Source organism: Neolamprologus brichardi, chromosome 13, assembly GCF_056152115.1.
Source record: "Neolamprologus brichardi isolate AB-2024 chromosome 13, ASM5615211v1, whole genome shotgun sequence".
NCBI classification, from domain to species: domain Eukaryota; kingdom Metazoa; phylum Chordata; class Actinopteri; order Cichliformes; family Cichlidae; genus Neolamprologus; species Neolamprologus brichardi.
The window spans coordinates 20,675,349-20,696,281 of NC_142116.1; the positions used below are offsets into that span (position 1 = coordinate 20,675,349).

Below are 20,933 nucleotides of genomic sequence, written 5' to 3' on the forward strand. Positions count from 1 at the left end.
GATTAACGATATAAGTGACCATCTTCCAATTTTTACAATCAATGATAGGAAGTACAAGATCAATAAAATGGACAGTAAAAAAGAGTACAGACGAGTAAGAACAGAAGAAAGAATGAATGCATTTAAAAAAGATTTATTGAAAGAGAACTGGGGTGAAGTATATCAGGAACAGGACGTTAATTGTGCTTATAATGAATTCCTTAGAATATTTACATTACTGTACAATACCAACTGTCCAATAAAGCAATATAGTAGGAAACATAAATATATAGACTGTCCATGGATAACAAAAGGTCTGCAAAATGCATGTATAAAGAAAAATGCTCTATATAGAGAGTTCTTAAGAACGAGAACTAAAGATGCTGAAATCAGATACAAAAGATATAAAAATAGGTTAACTAATATACTTAGATTTAGTAAAAAGGAATACTATATGAAGCAATTAGATATAAATAGAAATAATAATAAAAGATTATGGGAAATCCTGAACAGTGTTATAAAACGTGGGACTGGACAAAAGAACTATCCCAAGTATTTCATTTGTAATGACCATGAAGAATACAATATGGATGTTGTGGCAAATAGTCTCAATGAATTCTTTGTAACTGCTGGACCAAATTTAGCAAGAACAATCACTCATCCTGGGAAAGCACAGGAAAAACCGGATACACTGATAGACAGAAATCCATATTCTATGTTTCTCACAGCCGTTGATGAAAGTGAAGTTTTTGAAATTGTCAAAAAATGTAAAAATCAGAAATCTTTGGATTGTAATGATATTGATATGATAGTGGTTAAAAGAGTCATTGAGGCTATTATAAAACCATTTACATACATCTGTAATTTATCATTTCAAACTGGTCGATTTCCAGACAGAATGAAAATAGCAAAAGTTATACCTCTATACAAATCTGGAAACAAACACCATTTCACAAACTACAGGCCCGTCTCTTTACTACCTCAATTCTCAAAAGTTCTTGAAAAACTGTTTAAAAACCGACTGGAAAAATTTACAGATAAACATAAACTACTCACTGAGAGTCAGTACGGATTCAGATCAAGCAGATCAACATCATTGGCACTATTAGATTCAATAGAATACATCACAAATTCCATAGACAAAAAGCAATATGTGGCTGGGTTATTCATAGACTTGACAAAGGCATTTGACACTATAGATCATGATATATTAATAAGAAAACTGGAACGTTATGGTGTCAGAGGGGTAGTTTTAGATTGGGTCCGGAGTTATTTAAGTGACAGAAAGCAGTTTATGAAAATAAATGGTGGTTGTTCCTTATGTATGGACATTGCTTGTGGTGTACCCCAAGGGTCAGTTTTGGGTCCAAAATTCTTCAACTTGTACATTAACGACATCTGTAAAGTGTCCAAAGTATTAAAAATGGTTCTCTTTGCTGACGATACAAACATTTTTTGCTCTGGTGATGATCTGCAGAATTTATTGGAGGATATGACTAATGAAATAAGTAAAGTGAAGTTCTGGCTTGATAAAAATAAATTATAATTAAATTTGAATAAATCTAAACTTATGTTATTTGGAAATAGTAGTTTAAATACAAATGCAAATATTCAAATAAATGGTGTTGATATTGAAAGAGTCAGTGAAAATAAATTTCTGGGGGTAATAATAGATGAAAAACTTAACTGGAGAGCTCACTTAAGATATATTCATTCCAAAGTATCACGTAGCATTGCAATACTAAACAAGGCAAAACAGGTATTCGACAGAACATCACTTCATATTCTATACTGTTCACTGGTTTCACCATACTTAAGCTATTGTGCAGAGGTCTGGGGCAATAACTATAAAACCACATTACATTCACTTTTTACTCTTCAAAAAAAAGCAATTCGAATCATCCACAATGCAGGTTATAGGGAACATACAAACTCACTATTTTTGCAGTCTGAAATATTGAAAATTGACGATCTAGTGAAATTCCAAACAGCACAAATTCTATTCAAAGCAAAAAATAAAGAACTGCCAGGTAATATTCAGAGTATGTTTTTTTTGAAAGAAGGAAGTTATAATTTAAGGGGTTTTTGTAACTTTCAAAACAATGAAGGTATGTACCACAAGAAAAGGCTTTTGTGTTTCTGTTCATGGAGTGAAACTATGGAACAGTCTGAATATGGAATTAAAGCAATGTCCAAACATAAAACTGTTCAAAAAGAGTTATAAAAATATGATCTTCTCAAACTATAAAGAAAAGGAAAATATTGAAATTAAGTGAATGTCTCTATTTAAAAAAAACAAAAAAAAACAACAAAACAACTCATGATGTGATATTATAGTATATAGTATATCATAAATCTGTTCACTGTTTTTATTACAAATTATATCAGTAAGGAAGCTGACTAAATATTAACTGATAATTTATGGCAAAGGGGTGGGATTAAATAAGTGTTTACTTCTTCCAACTCCCTTTCAACATGTAAATTAATAATTTTTTTTGTATGTAATTTGTACAGTATTTTTTTTTCTTATTTTCTTTTCTAAATGTACTTGTATATTGTTCACATGTTGAAATAAATTACCAATCAAATCAATTACCAATCAAACATCCCTGAGAGTCCATTCAGGGTGAGTATGCACTCACACACTCTCTCACTTTCACTCTGGCATGCAAGGTTTGCCTTTTCTTCTCACTGAAAAGTCTCTTGAGTTTTGGTGTTTGTGCCCACAGATGAATATCGGAGCAGGCTGTCATCCAAACAAGGTGAAGGTCTCTGACCCTGCAGTGGCAAAGACGGGCCTCAAAGCCTTCCAGCCAACATACTTCACTGAAGGTGGGCTCTGCTGCAGATCTTCCACTGGACATAGGACAGCTTGACCTCAGCCAGCTGACAGCCCCTCTTACAACACCCTCAGGCTCAGAGGAGCCCTGCCTGCTGAAGATGCTGCGTAACGCTCACATTGGTGAGCGTCCGTCTGATAAGTGAGAAGCTTGCTAAACAGTGAGACTCATCAGAATCCAAATACTTTATTAACCCCTAAGTAAAAGACAGAGGGGGAAAGTAATAAAAGTTCAAGCGTGGAGAAAGAAGCAGGAGCAACTGAAATGGGCTGCATGCACACACAAGAATAAGCGTTGTTAACATCTGTTTTGTCTGTCTTAGGAATCTTGTTTGTTCCCAGAGAGATTGGTGAGAACCTTGTTAACATCAAGAAGAACGGCCGTCATGTTCCCAGCAGCCCAATTGCTGTTATGATCAAGCAGTCAGGGATTGGTGATGTGAGCCGTGTGAGTGGACCGTGGCTGACCGAGGCCAGGACTTTTCAGCCTTGAGAGTTCATCATTGATGCAGGTATATGCTCAGTGAAAGCTTAGATACTGTCATATTTTTCTTTTTAAACATTCAAATAGAATATTTGTCAGTCTCATCTTGTTATATTAGGCTTCATCTGCTTGAGCCTTTCCACTGAAGGACCCAGTTAAGTGGGCATTAACACTGAGGACCAGGAGGATGGCTGGTGACACAATGTGTTGCTTTTTGAGGTCTTTTAGCCTGTTTCACTTTGTCAGACAGCTTCTATTTAACTGATTTCTTGATTCACAAGTCTGCAATTAATCAGGCCTGAGTGTGTTTAGTAACACTGAACTGAGGTTTCCAAAATTGGTTAATCACAGTTAACTCGTGATTTAACAAGAGGGGCAATTTGTTTTTACACAGGACCAGGGAGGTTTGGATCATCTTTCTCCCTAATCTATGAAATCATCATTTAAAAACTGCATTTTGTATTAACTTGTCTTATCTGTGTCTAATATTAAAATGAGTTTGATCATCTGAAACATGTAAGTGTGATAAATATGCAAACCACTAGGAAATCAGGAAGGGGGCAAACACCTTTTCACATCACTGTAGACGTGATTACAGAATACCTTTTACATCCTGGATTACAATAGGATATCCATCAACGGCAGATACTGGTCTCCATGACACACAGATACTGGAGTGGTCTGACCTGACCACACTCGCACTGCTTACCCACAAAGTGTCTAGAGAGACAGAAAAAAGCCAGAAAACAAACAAAAAACACAAAGCCAAAGAATGTCATCTGCACACTAGCATGGACAATAAACGCAGACACAGTGCACCCAGTAATTTTTGAACTTCCAACCAAGTATCAAGAGCAGTACTGTCATTGTACCGGTACTGGCTGCTGTCTCATTGTTCAGAGAGCCCATCATTATGCAGAGAAAGGAATCTGTGTCTCTGGACCAAAATGACTGTACGTGTAGTGCTGTAGAAACAATACTGCCCAAAAACCTTGATGTTTCTATATGTGGAAACCTTCAAGTATGCATGTCCTCCTGTAAGGGTAAAGTAATGGGACATTTGCACTTTTTGCATGTAAGCCTGTTGGTCTTAACTGGAAGTTGCACTTGAGCTGTCTTGGCATCTTTCCTTGTTTGACTCACCAGTTTTGCCCTGAGCTGAATCGCTGCCTCCTTCTCTGTTGTGGTACTCAGCGGTGACCAACATGTTGTAACGTGTATCTGGCTGCAATGACTCCAGCATCACCTGCTTCTCTCCACCAGGGACCAGCACCTGCAGACAACAAACAACACTATCATCCCAACACAGTCAGAACTCATTTAAAGTTTTGGGACTTATGGAATTTCTGGAATTCTGACACATGACAGCCGGCTGAAGGCCAGAAGAGGTGAAGATGTAATGACTACGACCCACTCACAGTGTGATCCTGGCTATCAGCTCCAGTTAAAGCCATGTAGGACATGTGATACTGGAGGACATGAGCATTGGGAGGTACCCAGCTGATCACCATGCTGACGGCAGTCTCATCAGAAACCGTGAGGCTGGTTGGGCCTCCACCAGACACTGCAGCAACATCATAGAAGAGATAAAGTACCACAGCTAATGACACTTAACCCTCACTTTGTTCCTTTAAAGAAGGAAATTATTTTGGCAGCAGAGCAAAGTGTTTTTATAGAAAATAAATGTAAAGTATAACAGAGAATTTGATACTTTGATTTGATACTTTAACCTCACTACATTTATTTCATAGCTCAGAGTTCTAGTTATTCAAAGATGAGAATTTAGATGTGAAATTTAACCTTTAAGTGACTAGTACTTTGACAACTGCCATCAATTACGCAATCAAGTTCATTTATGTACAGGTTATTGTATTAGTAATGCTATATTGTACATAGAGACAGAATATGACATGAAGGGCTACTGACCACAGAAAAGTAAAAGCTAACTGGGCCTAAAGACTAACAGGAGACAAACAAGCTTTCTGTGATTCTATTTGTGTTTTTGTGGTAATCTTGGATATCTTAGGTTGTCTCATTACTGTCATATATGTCCTATCATTAAAACACTGGCTTCTAACAACTAACAGTGTCTCAAAAATAATTTAATAAATAAACAAATAATATGGATGCATGACTCAAATGCATGACTTTTAACTTGTGTATTTTTTAGGCTGAACACTGCTGCTAATGTGACTTAGCACATTAGCATTGACTGTCTGAGAAATTACTTACCCTAAGGTCAGAAGGAGGAGGCACCTTCACTAGAAGAAAAGAATAATGTGTACGGGAATTTTTTAAAAATGACAAAGCTACATTTTGACATCTTTCATTATTAATAACATTTACAGTACTGTGCAAAAGTCGTGAGCCACACGCTAAAGTATTTCTTTGGACATTATCTGGTTTTTCCACTCCTTTTTAGTCCAGTTCTTGTACCTGACCATTTTCTGAGTAATGTTTTTGTTTGTTTGTTTTTTGTTTGTGTAAACACTTTGCACTGACCATTATTGGACAACTAAAAAGCACCTAAGTCGAGGAATGTGTGTGCACATAACAGAAAACTTGGGAAAGAACCAATTTTAAATCTTTAAGCACTTTGTTACTAGCAGCAAAAACACATTTTGTACAGTGTTTTTTTTTTTATCTTGTGAATAAAATGTATACAAATGTGTGTGATTAATCACAATGTGTTAGTGTGTAATCACCCTGAGACATGCATGCCTGTCTGCTAGCATCAGATCTAAAGCCATTTCTGATTTGGAGATGCAGCCTGCAGATTCTGTCCAGATTATCCCAGCTCTCGTCACTAAACATCCAGTCTTCACTTATCAAATGTGTAAAATTCAAGGCTGGTCCTTAAAAGCTCCCAACAACGCAAAAACTGCAAAGCCACACAAGTCCCAGCGTTTCCCACCGCAGCAGCTGTGAAAAGAAAGTGGAGAAAGGATGAATGAGTCTGTGCTTATCGCTCTCCGCTCTCCCCCAAGCTGGCGTTGTTCTTGGTAGCCATGACAACGGAGATAGTCCCAGCTTTATAAATAAAGGCCCCAACACCCCAAAAAAGAAAAACACATCGGGATTCCCTGCGCAGACCAGGAATCCCCCTAGCTGATTGAGTGAGAATCGAACTGGCGCCTGTCTGTGCTTCAACCTGCCAGGGGCCGACAAGTGCTCTGCGCCACCTGCCGGGCTGTAGAATTAGTGCAAATTTGATATATTTGACTTCTCTGTTTTTTTCTCTCTGAATTACTTTTGAAAAGGAAAAATAATAATTTTAATGTAAGGCAAAACATGTATGGTGCTCGGTAAAGATGACACGCCGACCCACTTCTTCTTTTTTTTTTTTTGTTTGAGAAAGTTTGTTTTCATATTAAACCAGTGTCAGTGACGTCATTCTAAACGACTACCACAGGTAAAGAAAAGCCTGAATCTGTAGATCTTTTTCTTTTATTTTTATTGTCTAAAACACAAGAGATAAAAAAAAACCACAGGGAAACATAGGAAATAATGTTTTGTGAGGCAATGACTTGTTGGCACAAGAAGAGTGGTCCTTGGTAGCCATGACAACAAGGAGGTCTGTTTGTTTGTGGCAGGTAAAAGAAAAAAAAGAAAGAAAAGAAAAAAGTCAGGGGAAGCCCAGGCTGAACAAGGTTCATCCCTTAGAGTTTTCACTCCAAGATCACCTGCCTGGACCTCCCCCTAGCAGGTGAACATACAGAGCCAGGTGAACCGAGGGCTCGAACCCGGGCCTGTATGTTGCTAACCTGCTAGCCCGCCACATGTCGCCACATGACGGGCTATGAGAATGGGGAAAATTCTTCTATTTAAAGAACACTACGTGCACATCGCGTGACCAGCCTTTTCCATTAGTTGGAGACCACACATTTTTGCACTCAAATACTCACCAAATTTTACACACTCACACCTGGTTTTTTTTTTGCCTGCACACCACTTATTTCTCAACAACCACTCCTTTTTCATCTCTGTTATCTTGCCTTTATTACATATTTATTACATCCTCTTAGCTAGCATCAATGACTGGACAAAAGAGCAACACAGTGCTTTTCTCATCATTTCTTTAGTCACGCTCAAGTCATTCGCCTCTACGGATTAGCGAAACCAACTTTTCAAAACAAGTTTCCCCGAAGAGCCCACTTCTCATCTTAGCTGCCTAGATTTCAGGACCTAGCTAAGGACAGTGGCCACAAACACATTTAACTTACCGAAAAATAGCTGCGGGGCCTCAGTCTGTCTGTGGGGCATAGCTGGACTGGCCATCGGGCATACTGGGTATTTGCCGGGTGGGCCGATGGTAATTTTTCGTTTTAAATGGGCCGATGTTTTGTTGTTGTTGTCTTTTTTTCTTAACCGTGTAAACAGTGAAAGGTGGCGGATTGGACAGATGCTGGCAGACGTGTAAAAATAACTCAATTGTTTGGTAGTGGCTGTGGTGGAGCTTTCACAGCTTCAGTAAAATTAGCAAGTGGTGGAAGCCAGCAGGTGGATGGGGGAAAGGGGAGGCGGAGGTGGAGAGACCCAAGGCGGCCGCGGGTCCGACTGTCAGGTGAAATGAGCTTCAGGTAAGAAGTTATGACCTGCAGTCTATCTGGGTCAAACCAAGTTTAGGTGTAGTTTATTTTCGTTGTGCTAACTTTTTACAGTCAGTTACAATAACTCGTACTGTGTACTAGCTAGCATGATGGAGTTTCTATACAGTTGGGTGGGTGCTATATGTTACTGGTGAACTTTATTTTATTCATATGGTTAGTTAGTAGAGTTGCCTACCATCCTGTAAAAAACGGAATCCTCTGGTATTCAGAGTTAATATTACATGTTTCGTATTGAGCTGAAAATACACGGATTTGTCCCATACTTCAGCTACAATTAAAAAAAAGACAAAAAGCTGGAGTTATTCTGTGTCTTTACGCTGTCAGCTGCCTCTTCTGCTCTCATTCTCCCCCCTCCCTCTCCTGCTGCTACTTCAATCATGAAACTGATCAATGATCAGCTGATCAGCGTTTCTGCCGCAAGTCCCGTCTTTCTTGCTTGTTTATCTCCCGCTTTGCGCCAGAAAGAGGAAACTAGCAGAGGTCGTGTTAAACAGCAGAAGCGCCTTTAAACTTGATAAGCTGTTGTTAGAATTGATTTAATATTACTTTCTAGTATCAGCTGATGTTTGTTGGAGCCATAAAAGCTGCTGGTTATCTGGTGAGAGGGAAACATAAAAAGGCCAGGTAGAGCATTAACAGGGAAAGGGGGGCACAAAGAAATACTTTTCTTTCTTATTCTCATTTAAAATTTCTAGCTTTTAATAAATAATTATCCAAATCTTACAACCAAAGTTTTCATCTGATGTCAAATGTATAGAAATCCATTATTGTACATAGTAAGTTTTTTTCAGGGTCCCAACATAATTTCTTCAGAAGAAAGTACTGTACATGATGCCAGTATTTTCCCACATTTTCTAGATACTGTACTAGTACTTTGTGTAAAATGCCATCAAAAAGTCAGTTAAGTTTTATTCTTTCTCACCTGTCTTTCTGTCTCCTTTCACTTTTAAAAGGTTGCCATCCATTCATTCACTTCCGCTTATCCTTTCCAGGGTCGCTGGAGCCTATCCCAGCTATCATAGGGCGAGAGGCAGGGTACACCCTGGACAGGTCGCCAGTCTGTCGCAGGGCCAACACACAGGAACAAACAATCATTCGCACTCACACCTAGTGACAATTTGGATTATCCAATTAACCTATCCCCACAAGCTGCATGTCTTTGGACGGTGGGAGGAAGCCGGAGTACCCGGAGGGAACCCACGCAAACACGGGGAGAACATGCAAACTCCACACAGAAAGACCCCGGCCTGATGTTGGAATTGAACTCAGGAGCTTCTTGCTGTGCGGCAACAGTGCTAACCACCGTGCTGCCACGGTGCCAAAGGTTGCCATGTTAGAAAAACATATTTTGCCCTGCCATGCTGTTTATTGATGTGGTAAATAAATAGTTTATGAAAATATCACTAAATCTGTCATTTATTATTTTTAATATTCAGTAATGGTCATGTCTCACCTCTAGTCTTCTCTGTCTTAATTTCAGGTTTCCACCATATGTTGTAGATCGTTCAGGAAGTTAACTCAAGCAGTCTTTGGGTTTCGGCTAAGTACTGTTTAGAATAGCAGAATAGGGAGGATGGTGTAGGTTTAAGTTTATTAGATTGATACATATGTACCAACAAGACAGTGTACATCACTGTCACAACGACGTTTGTTTTCATTCAAAGGCTTTATGGAACTTTGACAGGAGGGCCACGCCCGATTTCCTCTGTCATCCACGTCATACTTAGATCCTCCTCAATCTGTGTACATACGCCGCCTCTAAACCCCCGATAGTGCCAGTGTCAGTTAGTGAGTCAGTAAAATACTGACTCACTCACAGGGTTAGTCTGTTCTGGGATGAGTGTGGTAGTTAACCCTCATTTAACACATCCCTCTCTGCTCCTCTAGCTCGCTCTATCTCACTGAGAATCAGAAAGCCTTGACATTTACTGCTATTAACTTTACACTCTTGTTGTAAAGACGCAAAGAAAACACAGTGAAAAGGTTAGAAGGACGTAAGGAAAAAGAATGAATGAATGGTTTAATAGAAGGAAAGAAGTTAAAGGGACTACATATTCAAAGGTCTTATTTCTGATACTACCCCATGAAAAAATTTGCTCTGTGTGCCGTGCTGCAGCTGCTACATTTGGCTTCGGATTCACTTTTTGGCGCCTACGCCTCTCGAGATGTGTTAATGCAGAAAGGTATTGAAAAACTCTGGTCAACCAACCAGCAGTCTGTCTGCTGTGTCGTATGAAATGCGTGGTAGGAGAGGTACCAACTGTCTGTTACATATAGATGAAAAATAAAGCTCTGACGTGACCTCGGGTCAGCCAGCCTGACGGTCAGAGAAACAGAAACGTGCTGGATTGTGGATCTCTGAGCTGCACATCAAAGATGCACCTATGCACAGATCAAGTCTCAAATCTACCTCATATACATCTGTGTGTGTTTTTCTGTTGATGCCTTTCAAACAAAACTAGCCATGATATTTTCCACCTCAGACAATTAATATCAGTTAACCCCGCCCCCTTTCAGATTTGTTCACCAAAAGAAAAGAAAAAAAAAAACGTCATTAACGCTGTTTATTATTTGTCAGACCGGTTTCATTTTCATACTTTGTAAATATCTATGTTGTATGGAGCTTGAACTAAAATGTAAATATGTTTACTGTATTTGTAATAATTATAATCCATTCGCTGTACAGCATAGATGTGTCATGCAGATATCCTAATTCTGTGTATGGTAATCTTGCACCATTGAACTGTTAGTGAATGAGGCAACAATAAAAGTGGGAAACGTGCATTAGCAGATCAAGTGCTGCCTGCTTATTTCCTGCTTTATTTGAGCTTCTGCTGTAGTTTATTATGTGCTTTTAGCCCCAAGAAACCACCCTTTTACTGTGGCGCACAATAAGATCGTCTGATGTTTGGTGTCATCTTCCTGTGATCTCCTGTGAACAGGTGGATTAATTCATTTCAAGTTTATGTATGTAGCACCAAATCACAGCAGTCGCTGAACATTGTAAAGACTCTAGAATAATTATGGAGGCACAACATTTAAAGCTCCCATCCTTCCATCCCACAGACCTAAAAGTTAGTTATATGATAAACAGCCCCGTGTTTGTTTACTTGATTTGTAAAATACAAAGTGGTGACTTTTTCTCTTCAAGTACGTCCTCATATGGAGACAGTTTTTTTAATAGGCCAAAACAAGTCATTGTTTACAAAAATGTACATTTTATTGGGCAAAATGAGGTAAACAGTGAAGAAAAGTATAAGAAAACAGAGCATAGGATCTCCGGAGACTGTGGCAACTAGAATTATTGTATACATGTGTGTGTATTAAGGACTGACACAGACAAAGAATGAATCAGACAATGAAGCAATGTCCTTTTTAAATGTTTATTTATAAACAGGATAAAACCATTCAAGTATTGAGTCATGAATAAAACATCAACCTCTGATCTGCTAATTGGGAAACAGAAGATGTCAGTGTATTTTTCAGTGCTAGTCCACATTGAGTGAGATGACTTTACATTTGAATAGATTGGATTACAAGTTATATTTGGTTTTAATTGAATGAGTTCAATTTGATTTAAATCAAGCCAATTCACAACATATAAACTTGAAATATATGGTAAGATAAAGGTTGTGCAATAATACAGAGAAAGCCCCAACAATCAAATGACCCCCTATGAGCAAGAACTTGGCAACAGTGGGAAGGAAAAACTCCATTTTCGGCAGAACCAGAATCAGGGAGGGGCCATCTGCCTCCACCGGTTGGGGTAAGAAAATGAAACTAAACTATAGGAAGACAAAGAGGAAAGATGTTCATGATATATATGAAACTTTCCGCTAGCCTTGACTAAAATATTGTTTTTGACAGGAAAGTATTGTTTCATTCATGTTTATTCCACGAGGTGGACAGCAGGAATAAAACAAACCAGATACTAAGAAATAAAGTATACAATGAAACTTTCTCGATATGCTAAAATTCCCACTGAGACTGGATAAGATTATTCTAAAACTGGTCAAAATACAATTCTCTTCATGCACAGAAATTCCACCCAGTCACCCAGTGAACAACAGTGAGACGCTGCTGACAAATGCAGGCAGTGGTATACATCTGCCCTGATGTCAATCACACACTCCTACTGTCGCCGTTCCTGCTGTCGGGACTGGGTCACCACATCACGCTGACCGGTCTCCAGACGAGGCGTCGCACCCCCCACGATCACGCAGCGGCTCCCTCTTTTCCACCTGGACTTCATGCGTTCCTCTTCCAATCTAGGGCCTCTCTCCTTCCAGTGCTCAGCTTGCTTCCTTTTAATACGACCTATAAAACAGCTGAAAGGACACCTCTGGACACACCCATACCTCAACATGTGATCACTATCAGCTAATTTTTCCAATGCCCAGCTAATCCACAGTGGATTAAAACAACGTAGAATGACACACTAAAAACATGCGATACAAACAGAATAAAATCATGCAAATAAAAACTACACTCACAAATAGATACTAAAATCAGAAGAAAACCAAGATAAACGATGAATACAAAATTTCTACTGTGTGCAACTCTTTCAGTCTTTGAATATTTTTCATTTCTTACAATCAGAATTCTCCAATAGATTTGTAGAAGAAAATTATTTTCTTTCATGCATCACCAACTGAACCTTTTATGTTAACGTCTCAAGCTCCAGCCTAACCTCGTTGAATTTTGCTTAGCAAAGTACTTTTCAACTCTAATAATTAGTAAGATTATATTTCTTATCATCTGTTGGTCGTCTGACCTGATAAACTTCAATGAACATTATAACACAGGAGTGATTGTTTTTAAAAATGGGCTCCTGCACGCTTGCAGACATTTTTCCATCACAACTTATGGATGATGAAGGATTTGATTAAAGCTGTGAAACATTATTGATAAACTTCATGTGATGTTACATTAAAGCCAATTTTCTATTAAAATCAGGGACTTTTCTAACTGACCTCTGACCTTTGAGCAGTAGTCTGTACTGTATGCTTGTATGTAACTGTATCTGACCTGGATTTTATCACCAGTTTCAAATAAGAATCTTCTTTAAAGTCTGTCTTTCAATACAAATGAAGTTAAACTTTATCAAGTTTGATGGTAAACTGTCCCTAACAAGTCCACTTTATTGCGTGCTCATTGACTTTCTCCTATCAGACTGTTTAACAAGCCCACTTTATACATGCTTATTAATCTATCATGCTTATCAGTGGCTCATGGTTGCTTAAAGCCTATGTCTGAACTTGACCACAGAGGCAGAGCATCATTCAATCTTGGCAGCAGCTCCAGGATGACAAACTCCACTTTCTCTGCATCAAGACAGCTCATAACTTTTTAACAGTCTCTCCTGATAGTCTCATATCATCTGCTCTAATCAATAACCATACACTATCATTACAATGTAGACTACAGCTCAAAAGTCTGAGGTGAATTAGAAATGTCTTGTTTTTAGAATAGACTCAAATTTGGTTTCAGATTGAATCACAGCAATTTATCAAAATAATCATATAAATGCTTAATATTAACACTAGAATTACTGACCCCTTTTTTTCCTGGTGCAAGTCCCTACTACTAGATTTACTGACCCTGCGCAAATTTGCGTAAATTCCCCTGAACCTAACACCTCCTAGCACCCCGCTGAGAGGCCTTCAGCTCCATTGTTCTCCTGCTTTTGTTGTGCAAATATACCCTTCCCCAACCCCCAACCAGGAGAGATTCAGGAGACAAGAGAGAACCAGGAGAAGGTCTGTCCTTCCAATCGTTGTCAGACTCACAACAAAGTACCTGCAGCCTACAATACACCATATTAGTAGTAGCTTTTATGTGCACTATTATGCAATATTACTTCTTGTCAATCCTTGTCACTACATTGCATGCCTGTCCATAAACATATATACACAGAGTTGTACATATATTTATATATCCACACCTTATATAATATACATAAAGTCTAGTTTCATATATACAGTGGGGCAAAAAAGTATTTAGTCAGCCACCGATTGTGCAAGTTCCCCCACTTAAAATGATGACAGAGGTCAGTAATTTGCACCAGAGGTACACTTCAACTGTGAGAGACAGAATGTGAAAAAAAATCCATGAATTCACATGGTAGGATTTGTAAAGAATTTATTCGTAAATCAGGGTGGAAAATAAGTATTTGGTCAATAACAAAAATACAACTCAATACTTTGTAACATAACCTTTGTTGGCAATAACAGAGGTCAAACGTTTACTATAGGTCTTTACCAGGTTTGCACACACAGTAGCTGGTATTTTGGCCCATTCCTCCATGCAGATCTTCTCAAGAGCAGTGATGTTTTGGGGCTGTCGCCGAGCAACACGGACTTTCAACTCCCGCCACAGATTTTCTATGGGGTTGAGGTCTGGAGACTGGCTAGGCCACTCCAGGACTTTCAAATGCTTCTTACGGAGCCACTCCTTTGTTGCCCGGGCGGTGTGTTTTGGATCATTGTCATGTTGGAAGACCCAGCCTCGTTTCATCTTCAAAGTTCTCACTGATGGAAGGAGGTTTTGGCTCAAAATCTCACGATACTTGGCCCCATTCATTCTGTCCTTAACACGGATCAGTCGTCCTGTCCCCTTGGCAGAAAAACAGCCCCATAGCATGATGTTTCCACCCCCATGCTTCACAGTAGGTATGGTGTTCTTGGGATGCAACTCAGTATTCTTCTTCCTCCAAACACGACGAGTTGAGTTTATACCAAAAAGTTCTACTTTGGTTTCATCTGACCACATGACATTCTCCCAATCCTCTGCTGTATCATCCATGTGCTCTCTGGCAAACTTCAGACGGGCCTGGACATGCACTGGCTTCAGCAGCGGAACACGTCTGGCACTGCGGGATTTGATTCCCTGCCGTTGTAGTGTGTTACTGATGGTGACCTTTGTTACTTTGGTCCCAGCTCTCTGCAGGTCATTCACCAGGTCCCCCCGTGTGGTTCTGGGATCTTTGCTCACCGTTCTCATGATCATTTTGACCCCACGGGATGAGATCTTGCGTGGAGCCCCAGATCGAGGGAGATTATCAGTGGTCTTGTATGTCTTCCATTTTCTGATGATTGCTCCCACAGTTGATTTTTTCACACCAAGCTGCTTGCCTATTGTAGATTCACTCTTCCCAGTCTGGTGCAGGTCTACAATTCTTTTCCTGGTGTCCTTCGAAAGCTCTTTGGTCTTGGCCATGGCGGAGTTTGGAGTCTGACTGGTTGAGGCTGTGGACAGGTGTCTTTTATACAGATGATGAGGTCAAACAGGTGCCATTCATACAGGTAACGAGTGGGGGACAGAAAAGCTTCTTACAGAAGACGTTTCAGGTCTGTGAGAGCCAGGGATTTTCCTTGTTTGAGGTGACCAAATACTTATTTTCCACCCTGATTTACGAATAAATTCTTTACAAATCCTACCATGTGAATTCATGGATTTTTTTTTCACATTCTGTCTCTCACAGTTGAAGTGTACCTCTGGTGCAAATTACTGACCTCTGTCATCATTTTAAGTGGGGGAACTTGCACAATCGGTGGCTGACTAAATACTTTTTTGCCCCACTGTATATAGTTTTATACATATATATATATATATATATATATATGTATATATGTCATGAGTTTCTTCTCTGAAGTTGCTCTATTTCTCTTCAGGTTTCTCTCAGACCAAGATTGAATGTGATGACAAGGGTGATGGATGGTGTGACATGTGCTGCTGGCCCACAGAACCAGGTGAGTATGCTGTCCATGTGCTCTGCAACAATGAGGACATCCAACACTCTCAGTTAAGATCAGTTTTCACGATTGTTGCCTCAAGATCATGGTGGTGGGCTTGTGATGGACACACTTTTCATGGCTGAAAGCTCTCCTGTAGAGGCTAAGCCTAGGCTTGAAGTCACTGGGGTGTTCGTTGGCGGGGGTGACGCGATGTCACTGGTATGCATGAACTTATTAAACTTGATACAGTCCAATAACTCCAGCCTTACTCATCTTGTCCTTCAGATTCTTTATTTCCAGGATTGAACATAGCAGCACAGCGGTCACAAACTGTTTGCTTCCTCCCGATCAACAACACACCTGCCGCTAATTACGCGTGTCTACCTTAAATATCTTCACAAACTCAAAATGTGACCCCTAGCACCAAACGCTTGCTGCAGTTCTTGGTGTCAGAGGTGACACACAAGGTATCGGGTTTTCGGTGCAATTACTTTTTCATATAGGACCAAGTATGTTTGGATAGCTTTTTCCCCTTGAAAACTGCCGTTTAATATTAGACATTCTTGTCTAATATTAAAAATGGATTGATCTGAAACGTGTAAGTGTGACAAATATGGAATAAGATACGAAATCAGAAAGGAGGCAAATATTTTTTCACAGCGCTATAGTCTGTAAATGATCTTTTGGCTATAGTAGATCTTTGACTTGTTCCTTTTTTAATTGTTTGTTTAAAATAGTTTTCTCTAGGTTAAGGCGTACGGTCCAGGCCTTCAGAGCAGTGGTCTGGCCGTTGGAAAACCCACTGAATTCACAGTTGATGCCAAGCAAGGAGGAAAAGCTCCTCTGAAAATTATAGCCCAGGTATATCTGGCTTTGTATATGATCACAAATATGTTAAATATATTCAATTCAATTCAATTCAATTTTATTTATATAGCGCCAAATCACAACAAAAGTCGCCTCAAGGCGCTTCATAGATACAGAGAAAAACCCAACAATCATATGACCCCCTATGAGCAAGCACTTTGGCGACAGTGGGAAGGAAAAACTCCCTTTTAACAGGAAGAAACCTCCGGCAGAACCAGGCTCAGGGAGGGGCTGCCATCTGCTGCGACCGGTTGGGGTGAGAGAAGGAAGACAGGATAAAAGACATGCTGTGGAAGAGAGACAGAGGTTAATAACAGATATGATTCAACACAGAGAGGTCTGTAAATACATAGAGAGCGAGAAAGGTGACTGGAAAGGAAAAACTCAATGCATCATGGGAATCCCCCGGCAGCCTACATCTATTGCAGCATAACTAAGGGAGGATTCAGGGTCACCTGGTCCAGCCCTAACTATATGCTTTAGCAAAAAGGAAAGTTTTAAGCCTAATCTTAAAAGTAGAGATAGTGTCTGTCTCCCGAATCCAAACTGGAAGCTGGTTCCACAGAAGAGGGGCCTGAAAACTGAAGGCTCTCCCTCCCATTCTACTTTTAAATACTCTAGGAACAACAAGTAGGCCTGCAGAGCGGGAGCGAAGTGCTCTAATAGGGTGATATGGTACTACAAGGTCATTAAGATAAGATGGGGCCTGATTATTTAAGACCTTGTATGTGAGGAGCAGGATTTTGAATTCAATTCTGGATTTAACAGGAAGCCAATGAAGGGAAGCCAAAACAGGAGAAATATGCTCTCTCTTTCTAGTCCCTGTCAGTACTCTTGCTGCAGCATTTTGGATTAGCTGAAGGCTTTTCAGTGAGTTTTTTGGACATCCTGATAATAATGAATTGCAGTAGTCCAGCCTGGAAGTAATAAATGCATGAACTAGTTTTTCAGCGTCACTCTGAGACAGGATATTTCTAATTTTAGAGATGTTGCGCAAATGGAAGAACGCAGTCTTACATATTTGTTTAATATGTGCGTTGAAGGACATATCCTGGTCAAAAATGACTCCAAGGTTCCTCACAGTGTTACTGGAGGCCAAGGTAATGCCATCCAGAGTAAGAATCTGGTTAGATACCATATTTCTAAGCTTTTCAGCGCCGAGTACAATGACCTCAGTTTTATCTGAATTAAGAAGCAGAAAGTTAGTGTCCATCCAAGTCTTTATGTCTTTAAGACATTCCTGCAGTTTAACTAATTGGTGTGTGTTATCTGGCTTCATGGACAGATAGAGCTGGGTGTCATCTGCATAGCAGTGAAAATGTATGCTATGTCTTCTAATGATGCTGCCTAGGGGAAGCATGTATAATGTAAACAGAATTGGTCCTAGCACTGAACCCTGTGGAACTCCATAATTAACCTCAGTGTGTGAAGAGGACTCTCCATTTACATGCACAAATTGGAGTCTATTAGATAGATATGATACAAACCACTGCAGTGCAGTACCTGTAATACCTACAGCATGTTCTAATCGCTCTAATAGGATATTATGGTCAACAGTATCGAATGCTGCACTAAGGTCAAGAAGGACAAGCACAGAGATGAGTCCACTGTCAGAGGCCATAAGAAGATCATTTGTAACCTTCACTAAAGCTGTTTCTGTGCTGTGATGAACTCTGAAACCTGACTGAAACTCTTCAAATAAACCATTCCTCTGCAGATGATCTGTTAGCTGTTTGACAACTACTCTTTCAAGGATTTTTGATATGAAAGGAAGGTTGGAGATTGGCCTATAATTAGCTAAGACTGCTGGGTCTAGAGATGGCTTTTTGAGTAAAGGTTTAACTGCAGCCACCTTGAAAGCCTGTGGTACATAGCCGATTATTAGAGATAGGTTGATCATATATAAGATCGAAGAATTAATCAATGGCAGGACTTCTTTGAGCAGTTTTGTAGGAATGGGGTCTAAAAGACACATTGATGGTTTGGAGGAAGTAATTATTGAAGTTAACTCAGAAAGATCAATTGGAGAAAAAGAGTCCAACTTAACATCAATGGTACTAAGAGTAGCTGTAGATAATATTACATCTGTGGGATGATTATTTGTAATTTTTTCTCTAATGATAAAAATTTTATTTGTGAAGAAGTTCATGAAGTCATCACTAGTTAACGTTAAAGGGATGGTTGGCTCAAAAGAGCTCTGACTTTTTGTTAGCCTGGCTACAGTGCTGAAGAGAAACCTGGGGTTGTTCTTATTTTCTTCAATCAGTGATGAGTAGTAAGCTGTTCTGGCTTTGCGGAGGGCTTTCTTATAAAGCAACAAACTATTTCTCCAGGCTAAATGATGATCCTCTAAATTTGTGACACGCCATTTCCTCTCCAGATTACGAGTCATCTGCTTTAGGGTACGTGTTTGAGAATTATACCACGGAGTCAGGTACTTCTGATTAGAGACCTTAGTTTTCACTGGAGCTACAGTATCCAGAGTCGTACGTAGTGAGGAGGTGAAATTATTAACAAGATAATCGACCTCTGTTGGGGTAGCGTTTAGATAGCTGCTCTGCTCTGTGTTGGTACAGGGCATTGACGATGATAACAGTGGCTGGATTATATTCTTAAACTTAGTTACAGCGCTTTCAGAAAGACATCTACTTTGATAAAGTCCACTCTCCACTGCTGCGTAATCAATTATTGTAAATGTAAATGTTATCAAGAAATGATCAGACAGGAGAGGGTTTTCAGGAAACACTGTTAAATGATCAGTTTCTATGCCATATGTTAAAACAAGATCTAGAGTGTGATTAAAGTGGTGGGTGGGTTCTTTTACATTTTGAGAGAAACCAATTGAGTCTAACAACAGATTAAATGCCATGTTGAGGCTGTCATTTTTAGCATCAACATGGATGTTAAAATCACCCACAATAATTATTTTATCTGAGCTCAGAACTAAATTAGATATAAAGTCTGAGAAATCAGACAGAAACTCTGTGTAAGGCCCAGGTGGACGATAGATGATAACAAGTAAGACTGGTTTCTGAGTTTCACAGCTGGGGTGGACAATGCTAAGCATCAGGCTTTCAAATGAATTAACAGTCTGTCTTGGTCTTTCATTAATTAATAGACTGGTGTGAAAAATTGCTGCCACACCGCCCCCTCAACCTGTGCTTCGAGATTTCTGGTAGTTAGAATGACTCGGGGGTGTTGATTCATTTAAACTAACATAATCATCCTGCTGCAACCAGGTTTCTGTAAGACAGAGTAAATCAATTTGTTGATCAATTATTAAGTCATGTACTAACAGAGACTTGGAGGAGAGAGACCTAATATTTAATAATCCACATTTCACTGTTTTACTCTTTGGTTCAGATGTGGATACTGTATTGTTCTTTCTTTGTAAATGTTTAAGTTGTTTGTTGCTGGTTTTTAGTTTGTTTTTTGTCTTTTTGGAAGCAGACACAGTCTCTATGGAGATGGGTTTTTGGGGGGGTAGCAGGAGGAGGGAAGCTGCAGAGAGGCGTGTAAGACTGCAACTCTGCTTCCTGGTCCCAACTCTGGATAGTCATATTTTGAGGGGTTTAATAAATTTGTCCATATTTCTAGAAATGAGAGCTGCTCCATCCAAAGTGGGATGGATGCCATCTCTCCTAACAAGACCAGGTTTCCTCCAGAAGGTTTGCCAATTATCTATGAAGCCCACATCATTTCTGGGACACCACTCAGACAGCCAGCAATTTAAGGAGAACATGCGGCTAAACATGTCACTCCTGGTCTGATTGGGGAGGGGACCAGAGAAAACTACAGAGTCCGACATTGTTTTGGCAAAGTTGCACACCGATTCAATATTGATTTTAGTGACCTCCGATTGGCGTAACCGGGTGTCATTACTGCCGACGTGAATTATGATTTTACTGAATTTATGTTTACCCTTAGCCAGCAGTTTTAAATTTCCTTCAATGACGCCTGCTCTGGCCCCTGGAAGACAATTGACTATGGTTGCCGGTGTCTCTAGCTTCACATGTCTGAGAACAGAATCACCAATTACCAGAGTTTGACCCCCAGCGGGTGTGTCATCGAGTGGGGAAAAACGGTTAGACAAATGAACGGGTTGGTGGTGTACCTGGGGCTTCTGTTTAGGACTATGCTTCCTCCTCACCGTTACCCAGCCGCCCTCTTTCCGCAGCTGCTTGGGATCTGCCGGGGAACAGCTAGCGGGGCCTACGCTATCTTCGGCTGCACCAGCTACAGGGGCCTGGCTAGCTAAGGGTGAGTGAAGGGTGCGAAGCCGAGTCTCCAGATCAGTAATCCTGGCCTCCAGAGCTGCAAATATGCTACATTTGTTACAGATATCATTACTGCTAAAGGAGGCCGAGGAGTAACTAAACATCTGACACAATGAGCAAGAAAGTGCAGAAGGGACAGGT

General features: G+C 39.9%; 1 protein-coding gene across 1 annotated transcript; it reads right to left on the bottom strand.

Annotated features, from left to right (window-relative positions):
- Positions 1–2,600: 2,600 nt before the first annotated feature.
- Positions 2,601–6,116, bottom strand: LOC148099968 (tenascin-R-like). The gene is made up of 5 exons (XM_087849749.1): positions 6,008–6,116; positions 4,721–4,866; positions 4,446–4,575; positions 3,899–4,022; positions 2,601–2,856 (listed from the first exon to the last, which is right to left on the bottom strand). The coding sequence occupies exons 1-5, from the start codon at positions 6,114–6,116 to the stop codon at positions 2,601–2,603; spliced, it is 765 nt and encodes a 254-aa protein (XP_087705875.1).
- Positions 6,117–20,933: the final 14,817 nt, after the last annotated feature.